This window comes from Lipotes vexillifer, unplaced genomic scaffold (genome assembly GCF_000442215.2).
Source record: "Lipotes vexillifer unplaced genomic scaffold, Lipotes_vexillifer_v1.1 scaffold301, whole genome shotgun sequence".
In the NCBI taxonomy this organism is placed as follows: Eukaryota; Metazoa; Chordata; class Mammalia; order Artiodactyla; family Lipotidae; genus Lipotes; species Lipotes vexillifer.
In genome coordinates this window covers 443703-460728 of record NW_006792529.1, presented here as the reverse complement: position 1 = coordinate 460728, position 17026 = coordinate 443703, and the positions used below count along the sequence as shown (strand labels likewise).

Here is a 17026-nt window from a genome sequence, read left to right as displayed (position 1 = left end):
GAAAAAAAAAAACAAAACTAAAAATAGAACTACCATATGACCGAGCAATCCCACTACTGGGCATATACCCTGAGAAAACCATAATTTAAAAATAATCATGCACCAAATTGTTCATTGCTGCTCTATTTACAATAGCCAGGACATGGAAGCAACCTAAGTGTCCATCAACAGATGAACGGATAAAGAAGATGTGACACATATATACAATGGAATATTACTCAGCCATAAAAATAATGAAACTGAGTTTTTTGTAGTGAGGTGGGTGGACCTAGAGACTGTCATACAGAGTGAAGTAAGTCAGAAAGAGAAAAACAAATACCATATGCTAACACACATATATGGAATCTAAGAAATAAAAAAATTTAAAAAAAGAAAATGGTCAGAAGAACCTAAGGGCAAGGTGGTAATAAAGATGCAGACCTACTAGAGAATGGAGTTGAGGATACGGGGAGGGGGAAGGATAAGCTGGGACAAAGTGATAGAGTGGCATGGACATGTATACACTACCAAACGTAAAATAGATAGTTAGTGGGAAGCAGCTGCATAGCACAGGGAGATCAGCTTGGTGCTTTGTGACTACCCAGAGTGCTGGGATAGGGATGGTGGGAGGGAGGGAGATGCAAGAGGGAAGAGATATGGGGACATATGTATATGTATAACTGATTCACTTTGTTATAAAGCAGAAACTGACACACCATTGTAAAGCAATTATACTCTAATAACGATGTTAAAAAAAAAGAAATTGAAAATATAACTACCATATGATCTAGAAATCCCATTTCTGAATATATATCCAAAGAAAATAAACCATTATCTCAGAGAGATATCTGTACTCCCGTGTTCACTGCAGCATTATTCACAATAGCCAAGGTATAGAAATCAGAGAGTAGGTAAGTGATTGCCACTGGCTTGGTGGGGGAGGAGGAATAGGGTAGGGAGAGGTTGGTAATAGGGCACAGACTATCATTATAAGTTGAGTAAGATCCATAAGAGGATCTAATGTATAACATGGTGACTGTAGTTCATAGCACTGTATTATATAATCAAAGCTTCCTAGAGAGTAGAACTTAAATGTTCTCACCAATAAAGGGGGCAGGGAATATGTGAGGTGGTGGATGTGTGAATTAACTAGATGGAGGAAGTTCTTTCACAACGTATGCATATATCAAGTCATCATATTGAATGCTTTATTTGTTTTAAATTATTTTTGTGTGTGTGGTACACGGGCCTCTCACTGTTGTAACCTCTCCCGTTGCGGAGCACAGGCTCCCGACACACAGGTTCTGCGGCCATGGCTCACGGGCCCAGCCGCTCCGCAGCATGTGGGATCTTCCCAGACCGGGGCACGAACCCATGTCCCCTGCATCGGCAAGTGGGCTCTCAACCACTGCGCCACCAGGGAAGCCCCCGTATTGAATACTTTAAATGTCTTAAGCAATTTATTTGTCAGTTATACTTCAATAAAGCTAAAAAAAGAAAAAAAAAGAATATAGGGATAAAATACAAAATTAATTGTATGATGGTAGACTTAAACTCAATAACATCCATAATTACTTTAAATAAAAATGGATCAGTGTACCTGTTAAAAGGCAGAGATTATCAACAAGTCATCACTTCTCTTCAATATTGTACTGGAGGCAGGACAATTAGGCAAGAAAAGTCAGATGGGAAAGGAAAAAGCAAAAACTGTCTTCACTTGCAGATGACATTTCTGTGTATAAAGAAAATCCTAAACCATCAACAAAATATTTACTAGATTTAATAAGTGAATTTAATAGGGTTCTAGATACAAGGTCACTTACAAAAATCAACTTTAGTTTTAGAAATAAGCATTTAGGAAATGGAAATGAAAACATGCCATTTACAATAGCATCAAAAAATATAAATGCTAAAGAATAAACTTAAAAAAATATAAGGTCTATCTATACACTGTAAACTACAAAAGATTCCTGTGATAAATTAGAACTTAAGTAAATTGACAAATATACTATGATTGTGGATAAAACACCCAACATTAAGATATCTATTCTTTCCCAGGTGATCTATAGTTCTGATGCAATCCCAATCACAATTCTAGTAGGATTTTTTTAAAATTTTGAAATGTTAGGCTGATTTTAAAATTAATGTGGAAATGCAGAGACCTAGAATAGTCCCAAAAATAAAAGAGAAGAAAAATTTGGGGACTTACCTAATTTTAAGACTATTATAAAGCTACACTTATCAAGACAGGATGGTATTAGGGTGAAGATAGACAACAGATAAAAGGAATAGAATAGAATCCTGAAATAGACTTGCATTGGTACAATCAACTGATTTTTTTAACCAAGGCAGCAAGGCAACTCAATATGGAAAGGCAAGTCTTTTCACTAAGATGCTTGAACAACTGTGTATCATTAAGGAATAAAAGTGAACCTCAGCATATACATCACACCATGAATTAAAGTTAATTGGAGAGGTATCGTAGACCTAAAAGTAAAATCAACAATGTAAAGCTTCATGAAGAAAATGTGGAAGAATATCCTCATGAACTTGGATTGGGAAAGATCCCTTGAGAAAATGAAGAAAGCACTAATAATAAAAGAAAAATAAATCATAAAATAAATTTCATAAAAATTAAATATTACTAAAAGAAAGCATCAATAATCTGAGTATGCAAGCTACAGGCTGAAAGAAAATATTCATAATACATGTAACTGACAGTAAACTTTAATCTGAAATAGAGAATTTCTGCAATTTGTATAAAAAGACAAACAACTCACTTCCACCACCCACAGTCCCACCAAATGGGCAAAGTATTATACTTGAAAAGTCACTCTACTGAGTAAGATAAATAAATGGCCAATAAACTCATGAGAAACATTCTCAACACTATTAGTCATCAGGGAAATAAAAAATAAAACCATAGTGAAATACTACTAAACACTGACTAGAATGATTAAAATTTAGAAAACTAGTAACACCAAATGTTGGCAAGGATGTGAAGCAACTGAATTTTTATGCATTGCTACAGGGGGTAGACAATGTGTCTGACAATTTTTAATAAGTTAAATATATTCCTATCCCATGATCCAACAATTCCTTCTTTAGGTATTTTCCCCAAAAGAAATGAAAACATATTTGTGCAAAAATACATGTATATAAATGTTCGTGCAGCATTATTGATATCCAAAAAATAGAAACACCTAAAATGTCTAAAAGCAGAATAGAGAATAGATAAACTGATACATTTTACTCAGCAAAAAAGAAGAACAACTACTGATACTTTTGCTAACATTGATGAATTCTAAAAGAAGCCCAACAAAAAAGAGTATATACTGTATGATTTCATTTATATGAGTTCTAGGACAAGAAAAACTAATCTATATAGAGAAAGAAGTTAGATCATTGTTGCATGCAGTTGGGGACTATTGTCAAGAAAAGGGTATGGGGATTTTCAGACTTTACCTTTATCGCAATGTGAGTTACATGGATACATGCATTTGTCAAAACTCATCAATCTGCACACTTTAGACCTGTTCATTTTGCTGTGTGTAAATTATACCTGGGCAAACTAAATTTTAAAAAAATAAGAAGTGGAGGTAACTATTTGGCAAAAATTATACATGAGTCTCATGGAAATGCAATAAAATAATCTCACAGATTGAAATTTGAGGAGTAAATTGTTTCTTTTGTTTTACTTTTTACTTATTTTATGACTGTATTTTAGTAAAGTTTTTTTCCTGTAGCGGATTTAGTTTCTCATATAACAGAAAGTCTAGAATTAGAAAAATCCAGAATTTCTTAATTCAGTAGTTTAATGGTATCATCAAGCACAGAGTTCTTTCTATTGCTCTGCTTTACACTGCTCATCATTTCTTCTAAGATCATTTCCTATTAGTGGCTTTACAAGCGTTTTGGTTCCAGACATCCATGAAAAGATAACAATGCCTAGCAAGAGAATGAAGGACCTTGTTCCTTGTGTCACATGAACCTTTTCCCATTATAAAACATCACAGACATATCAAATAGCATATATTTTATACCTGTAGGGTTTAAAGAATAATAATGAAATAATATTGCCTGACATCACTACTCAGCTCAAAGTAGTCATAACGAATACCATTGAAAACCCCCGCATGCCCCTCTCTAGCGGTGTTCTTCCCCTCCCTAGGAGATAGCCAATCTCTTGAATTTTGCATTTTTTATTCTTTTGCTTTTCTTTATAGTTTTATCATAGTAAGACATTCTTAAATAATATATTGTTTAGTTGTGTATATTTTGTAACTTTCATAAGTGAAGTTACCCATGACTTCTTTTCATTCATTTACCATGTTTATATTTGGCACGTTGATATTTGTTTCTTTATACAACCATTTCATTACCATATGGTATTCCACTAAATGAATGTACCACAGTTTATTCATTGGTGTTTCTGTGCTTATTTTTTTCCAGTATTAATTTTTATTATTTATTTATTTTGCTATTACGAAAGTATTCTAATGAACTGCCTTTTATATATATCTTGGTAGTAAAACACAAGAGTTTCTCTGGAAATATGTGTAGAAGTAGAATTCGTGGGTGTTAGGCTATGCAGAAGTTTACTGTATAATGCTATTTTCCCCCTAAATTTGATTGTTCCAACTGCCAAAATTATCAGCAGTGTATAAATATTCCCATCTGATCAACTACTTTGCAAAAACTGAATATTATCATATTTTTCAGTTTTTATTAATAGGTACAAAATAGTATCTCAATGTGGCTTTAAATTACACATATATTTATGAGCCTTTTTATATTTCTTTTTTTTGTAAAATGTATTCCATATTGTTTGCCCATTCTTCTGTTGGTTCTTTGTCTTTTTCCTCTTATATTTTAGGAGCTCTTTATATATTCTGGATAAATCTTCCTCTGGTTATATGTGTTTCAAATATTTTTTCTAAATTTATGGGCTACTTCTTTATCACATTTTTTCATAAACAGAAATGATTCATTTTAAATAGTCTATTTTATCAGTAGTTTCCTTTTTAACTTAACATATTTACATATTATTTATCATGTATTCCTCAGACATTCAACTACATTTCCTTCTATATTATTTAAAGTTTGGCCTTTCCTGAAAATTTTAATCCGTCTGAAATTGCGTTTTGTATGCAAGATGAGGTAGGGGTTGTCAAGAACTTTGAAGAGTTTTAGATGTTACCCTACCTGCAAGCTAACAAGGTAGCTTGCCACACTTTCATGAATGCTAGCGGAAGATAAGCGATTCCTGGGTCAGATCAAAGTTCTTTACTACTCACGTTAATAACAGGAGCTAGAGTGTCAGAATTCATGCCAGTTTCTCAGGCTCATTTCCCACAGGGCGACTCAAAGAAGGTCAGGTGACTACTGCACATACAGTGAGTGGTGTTATTGAAGAGGAACCCCAAGCTTAGGGAACCCAAATCTCTTGTGGTGGGTAGTTAGCATGCCTGACCTTTGCCCCAGAGGGCCACCTTATCTATATTATACTGGAGAGCAATCAAACCTGCCTTATGCTCCAGAGGGAGATATGTTTGCTCTATAACCATCCTTGAGAAGATAGTCTGGAATAAAGGCAGCCAGTGCCTCTGCCTGTAAGACATGCAGAAATATGAGAAGCCCATAGAGAATTGTCTCTAACAAGGACAATTCCTCCCTCCCCTTGCCCCAATATTTATGACAAATTGTTTCAGCTTGGTTTAATGCATAGTCTCTCCTTTCCCCAGATATCTTTAATATAGTCAGGTTTAAATGTCTATATTAACATAATTTAGCATAATCAGTTTCTATATACGTTTGTGTCTGTTTCTGGGCTCTCTATTCTATTAATCAGTAGTCTATCTCTGTATCCACCCTGCGTACCTTACTTACTACAACTTTATAATAAATCCTGATCTCTGGTAGAGCAACTCCCTCCCCAACCTCCACAAATACCCACCTTATTCTTCTTCAGAAATGTCTCATATATTCTAGTCCTTTTATTCTTCCTTGTATTTAAAAAATCTACACAGGTTCCAATGTAAAATATTTTTTCTTGCAATTCAGACCTTCCTTCTGGGATTGTTTTGCTTGCTCCAGAATTTTGTTTGAAACTTTCTGTAGTAAACTTTATGCAGGTGTCTCCGTTGTAACTTCCCACCATAGATAGCTTCCAAGCTTTGGTGCCTGTACTCTGCATGCTGCCCTTTAAAAGCTAAATTTCTGATCTTCAGACATCGGCAGATTGTCTGAGGACGAGTGACAGTTTCAGCTCATTTACTTCTCTGCATGGATCCTTTCACATTGTTTTCAGCCTCTCAGAATTTTTCTTGCCTTTTTCTGGGCAGCTCAGCTATGCATTTTTTTTTTAAACGTTTTTTTTTCTTTTTTTTAAAATAAATTTATTTATTTTATATTTATTTTTGTCTGTGTTGGGTCTTTGTTTCTGTGTGAGGGCTTTCTCTAGTTGTGGCAAGCGGGGCCACTCTTCATCGCGGTGCGCAGGCCTCTCACTATCGCGGCCTCTCTTGTCGTGGAGCACAGGCTCCAGACGCGCAGGCTCAGTAGTTGTGGCTCACGGGCCTAGTTGCTCTGTGGCATGTGGAATCCTCCCAGACCAGGGCTCAAACCCGTGTCCCCTGCATTGGCAGGCAGACTCTCAACCACTGCGCCACCAGGGAAGCCCATCAGCTATGCATTTTAAAAGACATTTTGTCTATTTCACCTAACCTTTCTAGAAGTTTTGCACTGAAAGTGGTTTTCAAGATATCTAATCATTCATATTGCCAGAAACAGAAGTCTTTTGTCAATAGTGGTTTTAAAATTGTTTAATCTCACAGAATTGTATCTTGCACACAATATATATTCAACAAAGTGTGTTTAATTGAACTGAATAAGATTTTGGTTGGGTTTTTCTGATGCTGCCTCATCATTCCCAAATAACCCAGTACCTAATTTGGCATTTTCACTGTTAGATTAGTATCCTCTCCTTAAAACTTTACAACATTAAAAAATATTTTAAACATACAGAAAGCAATATACTTGAAATCTTTGTACTTACCACCAAGATTAAATACATGTTAACATGGTGTCCTATTTTCTTTAATCTATGGTTATATGGTTAGATAACAAAGCAATATATATTATTTTGTGTACTTTAAAATTTTACATTAATAATACAGTGATATTCATACTTTTTTGAAAGCCGTTTTTTTTCCCCACTCAACATCATGTTTGAAATATTTTCCATGCTGATACCCTAAGCTTTGATTCAATTATTCCAAGTCCTGTCTGTAATTTTATTATAAATTAAATTTTATTTAATAGTCCCTTTATTCTACAACAAATATGCTTATTATATATATATCCTCTTGAGCATGTATTTGAGAATTTTTAAAAATTAGTTGCCTAGAACTGAAAGTGTTCTATAATAAGATGTACTTAACTTTAACATATTAGGTATATCCAGTTTCTTATATCTGGTCTTTATGATTGTGATGACATTGATCATTATAGAAGATAGGACATTTTTTAACCTTATTTTATTATTTAATGTTTATAATTTGTGAAAAGTACCTAGTACTGGTCTGCACAAGGATTATGCTGAATATATGCAGTGCCTGAAACCTTGTGTATAATTCAAATTATACTAAAGTTTATACTATTCAATAATGAATAATTAGGTGATTTGGAAATTCATGCCCCCATTTTTTTCTATAGGTATTTATGAGCCTCCATTTATTGTACTACTGCAGTGAACCAACCTTGGATGTGAAAATTGCCTTTTGTCAGGTGTGTGTTCCTTACAGGTAAAACAAGGTACAGTATTTCCATTTTGCCATCCCATCTTGCAAATGTTCCACACTAAAGTTAATGTTTATGTAATGTTAAAAGTGGCTTAGGAAGTAGAAGCTGGTACCTAGATGCTTTTTTTCTCCCCCAGTTCATTTATGTTAGAATAGGAATGAAGATAATTCTTTTTAATGTTTATAAATATAGTACTTGATCACTGCATAAAGTGATTTCTTACTAGAGTTAACATCATTAATATGTCTTTTTCAAATCCTTAAAATGTGGTTTTATTCATCAAACTAGCTAAAGTCTATGATATTATTTTTCATCCAAGAACTGATGAGCCCCAAGTAGAGTATCTCTAGCACTGAAATATAATAATATGTAGGTAGTGCTCAGTTTGTTTTCTGATGTTCAGTTCTAACTAGTAGTTGATAACAAAGATAAAACAACAATAATGACTAATAAAGGTATCTTTAACCTACAGTGAACACTAGTGAGAAGGTGTTGTGCATGGACCAGATAAGAGTCTGCACTCCTGTGTTCATACAAGTGATATTCTTAAGAAAGAGCCCAGCTGGGGCACCTGTACCTACTCTAAGTATGTTTAGGTAGTTCTAACTTAAGTTCTAACTGTTGTCATGGCATAGTTAATAGTGCTCATTTTTACCCTCAGGAATTTTTATTTGGCCAGTAAATTTCATGGTAACTCTATTCATAACCCAAGCAGAGAGCACTTCTGTTTTTTTCTGTAATGATTTTCGTTGCATGTTCTCATCAAGATGGGCTGTAAACAGAGATTGACATGCATCCCTTGAAACAGGTTTAAAGAAAAACTCTGCAGCTTCTATTATTTTAATACAATATTTTCTGATTCTAGAATTAATATGTACTGATTATAGAAAATATATAAAAATACAAAGGGAAACAAAACATTGGTAAATCTATTCTCCCTGAGCGTAGTTAGAATTTCTATGGAAAAGTAAAATGTGTTACATGCTATGAATGGGATTTACTGTCTGTGTCATCTCCCTGACCTGCAAATTCTTGTAGTGCCAAAAGCCTCAGACTTTCAGATAACTTCTCTTCTCTAACTAGAACTCTGGATCTGGACATCTTGGTTTAGAAATTCCAAATCTGCCACTGATTAGCCATTTACTTGTGAGCTTGGGCAAGTTAGTTAACCTTGCTGTGCTTCAGTTTATTTGTAAAAAGGGAAAAAAGTAATAGTACCTACCTTCTAGGTTTATGAGAATTAAGTGAGCTAATACTTGCATAGCACTGAGTACAGTGCTGGAATATATTTTTGTTAAGTAGCTAACTAAATCTTAAATATATTTACATTCACTCTTCTGGTGCTCCCATTGAGTCCTAGTGTTTTAAATATTATCAGTATCTTGAATACTCCCCAGTTATATCTCCAACACAAACCTCTCCCTGAAACCAGACTCATAAACCCAATTGCTTGTTCTATATCTCAGCTCAGATGGCTAATAGGCATAGCAAATGATACATATACCAAACCAAACCCTTGATCTTTCCTCTAAAATTGCTCTGCTGTAATTCAGTAAATGCTAAATCCATCTTTCCAGTTGCTTAGAGCAAAATCTTCAGAATCATCTTTTGGGCAATAATTTGCATCCAATCTGTCAGCAAATTCTGTTGGCGCTACTTTAAAAATATATCTGGAATCTCACTACTTCTCACCGTTTTCTCCAGCACCATTCTGATCCAAACCTGGATTACTGTAAGACCTTCCACTTTTGCTCACCCCCAAATGGTTTACTCTCAAAACATCAGCAAGAGTGATATTTGAAAAATATAAGTGAGATCATAACACTCCTTGGTTAAAAACAAAAAAATGCAAAGCAAAAAAACCTTCCAGTCAAGTGAGATGTCTTCCCATCTCACTTATGGTAAAAATTCTTAAAATAAATACACAAGCCTTTGCCATGTAGCCACCTAGACACCCGTCCTTCAAATGCTCTTCCTTTATTATCCACTTGGCTCACAGCTTCACCACCTTCAGGACTTGGCTCAAATGTCATTTTTAAGGGAGTCTTTCTGGCCTATCCTATTTAAAATTGCCCCTTCCTAATCTACACTGCCTACCCCACACCGACTACCCAACTTCCCTGTCTTTCTATTTTTTTCTCTCCATAACGCTTTTTGGTATCTGATACACTATATATGTAACTAGCACTTTGCTTCTCTCTCTCTGCTAGAATGCATTTTTCAGTTGGGCAGGGATTCTTTTTCAGTGGTGTGCTGTGAGCTCACAAAGGCTCACAAGAGTTAATTGTGCACATCCCTTCTCAGCTTTAAGTTCAATGATGTCAAGTTGGTAGATTGAACTTTGTTTTGATAGGAATATGTACATTGTGTAAATAAACAATTACTGCAGGTAAGTTCTCTCCTCTCACCCCCAGCCATTTGTTGAACAATTAGCAGCACATGGTTGGGATTTTGTCTCTTTTGCACACTGCTGTACTGTAGCACTAAGAATAGTATCTGGCATAGTGTGGGCTCGCACCAAATATTTGCTTAATGAATGAATGATATATGTTTGGTTAATGCAATCAATTGCAACTGTGATAGTGCCCTGGTGAAAAATGAGCAGACCTGAATTTCTGGTTAAAATATCTGGGCCTACCGTTTGCAAGCTGTATGACTGTGAGCCATTTCCTTAGTGTCCATGATCCTAGCCATTTACCATGGACATTATTACTTAAGAAACAAACCACAAACAAACAAAAAAGTTTATTTTTTACATATTTCAGGATTAAGTCTGAATTTCAAAAATTATCAATAAAAAAGCCTTAAAACTTCAGCTAGTACTTTTAATCCAAAGAGTTTTTTTGTAGGTTGAAGTTATTTTTAAATCAGCTCCCAAAATTTGGGTACAGATGCAGAATGTCTATTTCTAGGAAGAGTTCTTTTAAAGCAAAGGAATAAAGAGAAGTGAAGCATGAACTTTCTTAATGACTCTGATTTTTTTTGCTTACTATGAGCTTTTGATATCTAGAAAATATACATGCATATTCTATAACTTAAAAATATCATAGCAAGCAGAATATTTCTAGTTGTGACTCAGAGTGCTTTATTTACTTTCCGGGTAGAATTTTTTTTTTTTCTTTTTTCGGTACGCGGGCCTCTCACTGTTGTGGCTTCTCCCGTTGAGGAGCACAGGTTCCGGACGCGCAGGCTCAGTGGCCATGGCTCACGGGCGCAGCCGCTCCGCAGCATGTGGGATCTTCCCGGACTGGGGCACAAACCCGTGTCCCCTGCATCAGCAGGCGGACTCCCAACCACTGCGCCACCAGGGAAGCCCAGGGTAGAATTTTTGTTTGATGATAATGTTTATTTTTTTTCTTTCCTGTAGCTCTGAGCCTCATTTAGTATTCTAGTAATTTAAATAAAATACTGTATTTATTTTTAGAGGCAAAATTATCTACTTGGGTTTACTTTCAAACTATGTACTTTGGAAGCTTCTCATTTCATGAGGTATCTCATGAATCCTTGGTATGCAGTGGTGTTTAACACCATCTCCAGCAGAGTTAGGTTGCTGCCAACTTCTTGCCACACAGACAATACGCAAAGACCTTTAAGTAACTTGTCAACAATTAGTGATCAAGTGCATCCAGAATTCAGGTCTCTTGAGTCTTAATCTGTGGCTTTAAAAAATTATATCATGGGCTTCCCTGGTGGCGCAGTGGTTGGGAGTCTGCCTGCCGATGGGGGGGACGCGGGTTCGTGCCCGGGTCCGGGAGGATCCCACGCGCCGCGGACCGGCTGGGCCTGTGAGCCGTGGCGGCTGGGCCTGTGCGTCCGGGGCCTGTGCTCCGCGGCGGGGGGGGCCGCAGCGGTGGGAGGCCCGCGTATCGCAAAAAAAAAAAAAAAAATTATATCATGTTTATAATTTTTTCACTGTTATCAGTAAGAAATCACAGAAAATATAGAAAATAAAATTGCCCAGGTAGTTATTTATCAACAGTAAATATGTATATTATCTGTAGTAGTATTAACCTTTTTTTCTTAGTTGAATTATTTGAAGAACATGGGATTCACTGAGCTACTCCTATTAATTTCGTTGCTTTTTTTCTTTAAAAAAGATCAAGCAGCTTTTGCAGGCAAGAGGTTTCTTGTAATATTCTGGAGAGAAATTTGTCTTAGATGATGAAAAAATAATCTTTAGTTTGCGCTTGTATGAATCCTTTTCAAAAATATAGACTAACAGGGAATTGAAAGTGCAAAAGCTCTTGATCCTCCTGAGAAATAGGTAAGCCTTCGTAGCCTGCTTTTCTCAATTAAATAAAGAAGGGCAGAACTATTAAATTTTACTCTATGAATTTTTTAAAAAAATCTGTGAAAAGTGCTATTTTTGGAACTCTGCTGTACTGAATAGTACAGGGCTTTATACACATGAAATATAAGAAATATATACACAGAGAGATAATGTGTGTTGGGAAACCTAATGCACACCCACTGGTGTCTACAGCATTTACCACATCCTGATTTGTGTTACCATTGGTTGTACAGGTTTGTGTTTTCCCCACTCAATGGTGACTGCCTCTGGGGCAGGGCCAGGGCATCTTCATCCTTGTCTTCCAAGCCTGGAATTCTATCTTAATTCAGTAAATGTTCAATAAATGCTTTGGGGTAAAAGAGGGTAAATAAAAACTCAGAAAAACACTGTGTCCTGAGTGGAAATTTGCTTGCCTTTCAAAATCAAGTCAACTTCTCAACATCTTACCATCTTGTAAGTGTATATTAATATATTTAATTGCATTTTGGTTAATTTGCTAATCATACATCAGTGTTAGTCTAATATTTATCTAAAAAGTTATTAACTTATTGTCCTCTCTAAATGTTTACTGATGCATGAGTTGGTTATGACTCATTTAAAATGATTTCTTGATTTTCAGAAAGCCTGAGAGATGGAAGGTTCAAATCAGTGAATCAACAATTATGAGGCTAAGTAATGCTAGAAATAAAGGGACTGAGCTCAGTGGGCTTCTTTCTGTTAGGACATAGAAACTCTTCATGCCTTCTTACATTGTCTATGCAAGGAGACATCTACACATCGACTGATTATTGATTGATTCCATCATTCATTTATTCAACACATCTTTACTCAGTGCCTATAACATGTATCTGTAACTTGTAGAAATTAGGGATACAGGGTGAGTATGGTTACTCTCCTCAAAGAACACACTGTCTAGTCTAAAGCACAGTAGAGAGTGGCTAGGCTTATAAACATAAAGAAAACCTATTCCGCTTTGAGTTAAAAACCTCAATAGTAACTATGGGCTAAACAATAATGAGTGAGAAAAGAAAACACCCCAATACTTACCAAATACTTACTATGTATGATGACTTCACTAAGATTTTATTTCATTTAATCTTTAGAGTGCCATTAATTACCAAGACAGAATTCAATTATGTTTTATTCTGGGATTGGAAATCTCAGCCATTATACTAGAAGGTCTTTCTCTAGTTCCATTATGAACTTTTTGAAATCTTCTATCAGTTATACAGTGTTTTGACTGAAGTGAGTAGCAACTAAATATAACTAAGAAAAAAATACTATGATTAAATGCAAAGAAGCTTAAGATTCTATTGGTCACCAGTAGGAAAAAAAGAAGACTTTTATATATATTCCAAAGGAGGGTTGTGATATATAAGGTCTAAAATATTACTGGGGATATGACAGAAATAGCAGTCTCTTTGTAGAGCTCTTACTAACAAAATTGTTCTTCAGTGTTTTTTGAGGTCTTAGTGTTTTTTGGTATAGCACCTTGTTAGATATGATAGCCAAGACTGAGCATGTTGAATTTTTTCTAGTTAAAGCAATGCTTTCCTTATAATAGATATAAAATATTACTAGATGAGTTGACTTGTTAACTAAATGTTATTTTGCTACTCTAATGTCTGGATAACAAAAGCACTATGTGTGTATATGTAATAATTTTCCTAGCCACAGATGATGGCTGTTCTAAATAAATAAAAACTTAACTCTTAAGCAAATTTCAAAAGAGTAAATTTAGTGTTACATTTGTGTCTTCTACCTTGGGCAGTTTTTTTCTTAAGATTTATTAAGTTATTCCAGTTAATAAATAGATTCAGTTATGTTACTAAATCTTATCTAACAAAAAATGTACAGGTCCTACTTAAGATTCGGTTCTGTAATGATGAACTTCTCTGTATTAGTTTATGTATGTGTTTGGTTTGCTTGAAGCACATAAAGTTCGGACTTGACTTCTTCTTGAATGATCTTGACCTGAATATAAATGTAGCTTAATACTATGAGTTTAATTATGGTTGAGGTAGTAATCAGCTTAAATGAAGTTATTGCTTATATCTGTCAAAATTGTTATGCTGTAAAATATCCCAGAATTATCTGTGGTTTTTCAGTGTATAGTTAATAATGCTGTGTCAGAAAAGCACCAACTTGTGGATTTCATTTTGATCTCTATGTGTTCCTAAGAAATCAACTAATTCCTTAAATACACTATTTTAATTTATTACCCTTTGGCTGTTAAGACTTTAGAAAATATATTAAGTGATGATTTTGCTTTTCTGCACAGGCATTTTCTGAGGTTGTGGTGTGTGATAAGCAAAGGCTGAATTTTTCAGTAGGTTAAGAAAAATAATGTCCACTTTTGCTCTGAGTTCTAAAACCAGTACTAATCAGGAATGTGTCATTCAACTCTTCTATTGTTCCCCTTTTCTAAAAGTGAATATTTATTTGGCTGTTTGCTCGATACATCTCTAACTCATTCTAAAAAAAGGCAAGGTAGTTACAAAATGCATATTTAAGAGAAGAAAACCAAGATGTTGAAGAATGTGTAATTACTAAAATTAGGTATAAATTAGATCTTTTTATAATTGTATAATGAGAGAACGATAATAATATCATATAGGATTTAAGAATAATATTCTTTATGGTATAAATGAAAATAAGACTTTAATGTTCCATATTTTTTTAAAATAATGTATATTTTAGTTTCACTTTGATTCAGAAATTTTTTTTTTAACATCTTTACTGGAGTATAATTGCTTTACAATGTTGTGTTAGTTTCTGCTGTATAACAAAGTGAATCAGCTATATGTATACATATATCCCCATATCCCCGCCCTCTTGTGCCTCCCTCCCACCCTCCAATCCCACTCCTCTAGGTGGTCACAGAGCACCAAGCTGATCTCCCTGTGCTATGCAGCTGCTTCCCACTAGGTATCTATTTAACATTTGGTAGTGTATATATGATAATGCTACTCTTCACCTTGTCCCAGCTTACCCTTCCCCTACCCCGTGTCCACAAGTTCATTCTCTACGTCTGTGTCTATTCCTGCCCTGCCCGTAGGTTCATCAGAACCTTTTTTTTGTTTTTTGATTCCATATATATGTGTTAGCATACAGTATTTGTTTTTCTCTTTCTGACTTACTTCACTCTGTATGACAGTCTCTAGGTCCATCCACCACACTACAAATAATTCAGTTTCATTCCTTTTTATGGCTGAATAATATTCCATTGTATATATGTGCCACATCTTCTTTATCCATTCATCTGTTGATGGACATGTAGGTTGCTTCCATGTCCTATATATTGTAAATAGAGGTTCAGTGAACATTTTGTTACATGACTCTTTTTGAATTATGGTTTTCTCAGGGTATATGCCCAGTAGTGGGATTGCTGGGTCATATGGTAGATCTATTTGTAATTTTTTAAGGAACCTCCATACTGTTCTCCATAGTGGCTTTATCAATTTACATTCCCACCAACAATGCAAGAGGGTTCCCTTTTCTCCACACCCTCTCCAGCATTTATTGTTTGTAGATTTTTTGATGATGGCCATTCAGAGTGGTGTGAGGTGATACCACACTGTGGTTTTGATTTGCATTTCTCTAATGATTAGTGATGCTGAGCATCTTTTCATGTGTTTGTTGGCAATCTGTATATCTTCTTTGGAAAAATGTCTATTGAGGTCTTCCACCCATTTTTGGATTGGGTTGTTTGCTTTTTTTACATGGAGCTGCATGAGCTGCTTGTAAATTTTGGACATAAATCCTATGTCACTTGCTTCATTTGCAAATATTTTCTCCCATTCTGAGGGTTGTATTTTCATCTTGTTTATGGTTTCCTTTGCTGTGCAAAAGCTTTTAAGTTTCATTAGGTCCCATTTGTTTATTTTTGTTTTTATTTCCATTTCTTAAGAGGTGGGTCAAAAAGGATCTTGCTGTGATTTATGTCATAGAGTGTTCTGCCTATGTTTTCCTCTAAGAGTTTGATAGTTTCTGGCCTTACATTGAGGTCTTTAATCCATTTTGTGTTTATTTTTGTCTATGGAGTTAGGGAGTGTTCTAATTTCATTCTTTTATATGTAGCTCTCCAGTTTTCCCAGCACCACTTATTGAAGAGGCTGTCTTTTCTCCATTGTATATTCTTGCCTCCTTTTTCAAAAATAAGGTGACCATAAGTGTGTGGGTTTTCTCTGGGATTTCTTTCCTGTTCCATTGATCTATCTTTCTGTTTTTGTGCCAGTACCATACTGTCTTGATTACTGTAGCTTTGTAGTATACTCTGGAGGCAGGGAGCATGATTCCTCCAGCTCCATTTTCCTTTCTTAAGATTGCTTTGGCTATTTGGGGTCTTTTGTGTTTCCGTACAAATTGTGAAGGTTTTTGTTCTAGTTCTGCGAAAAATGCCAGTGGGAGTTTGATAGGGATTGCACTGAATCTGTAGATTGCTTTGAGTAGTAGAGTATTTTCACAATGTGGATTCTTCCAATCCAAGATCATGGTATATCTCTCCATCTGTTTGTATCATCTTTAATTCCTTTCATCAGTGTCTTATAGTTTTCTGCATACAGGTCTTTTGTCTCCTTAGGTAGGTTTATTCTTAGATATTTTATTCTTTTTGTTGCAATGATAAATGGGAGTGTTCCCTTAATTTCACTTTCAGATATTTCATTGTTCGTGTATAGGAATGCAAGGGATTTCTGTGCATTAATTTTGTATCCTGCTACTTTACCAAATTCATTGATTAGCTGTAGTAGTTTTCTGGTGGCATCTTTAGGATTCTCTATATATATAGTGTCATGTCATCTGCAAACAGTGACAGCTTTACTTCTTCTTTTCTGATTTGGAATTCCTTTTATTTCTTTTTCTTCTCTGATTGCTGTGGCTAAAACTTCCAGAACAATGTTGAATAATAGTGGTGAGAGTGGGCAACCTTGCCTTCTTCCTGATCTTAGTGGA

The 17026-nt window shown here is 35.1% G+C and overlaps 1 protein-coding gene across 5 annotated transcripts in view; it reads left to right on the top strand.

Moving 5' to 3' along the window:
* The window catches only part of MAPK10 (mitogen-activated protein kinase 10), a 365788-nt gene that overhangs the window by 184268 nt on the left and 164494 nt on the right, over window positions 1-17026 (top strand). For 2 of the 5 annotated variants that reach the window (XM_007465713.1, XM_007465709.1), the window contains one exon: window positions 7696-7767. In XM_007465713.1, the coding sequence (XP_007465775.1) occupies window positions 7702-7767 (66 nt within the window). In that variant the 5' untranslated portion in view covers window positions 7696-7701. Of the gene's footprint in view, window positions 1-7695; window positions 7795-17026 lie in introns of those variants that run through there. The other 3 variants (XM_007465711.1, XM_007465712.1, XM_007465710.1) reach the window with 2 other exon arrangements.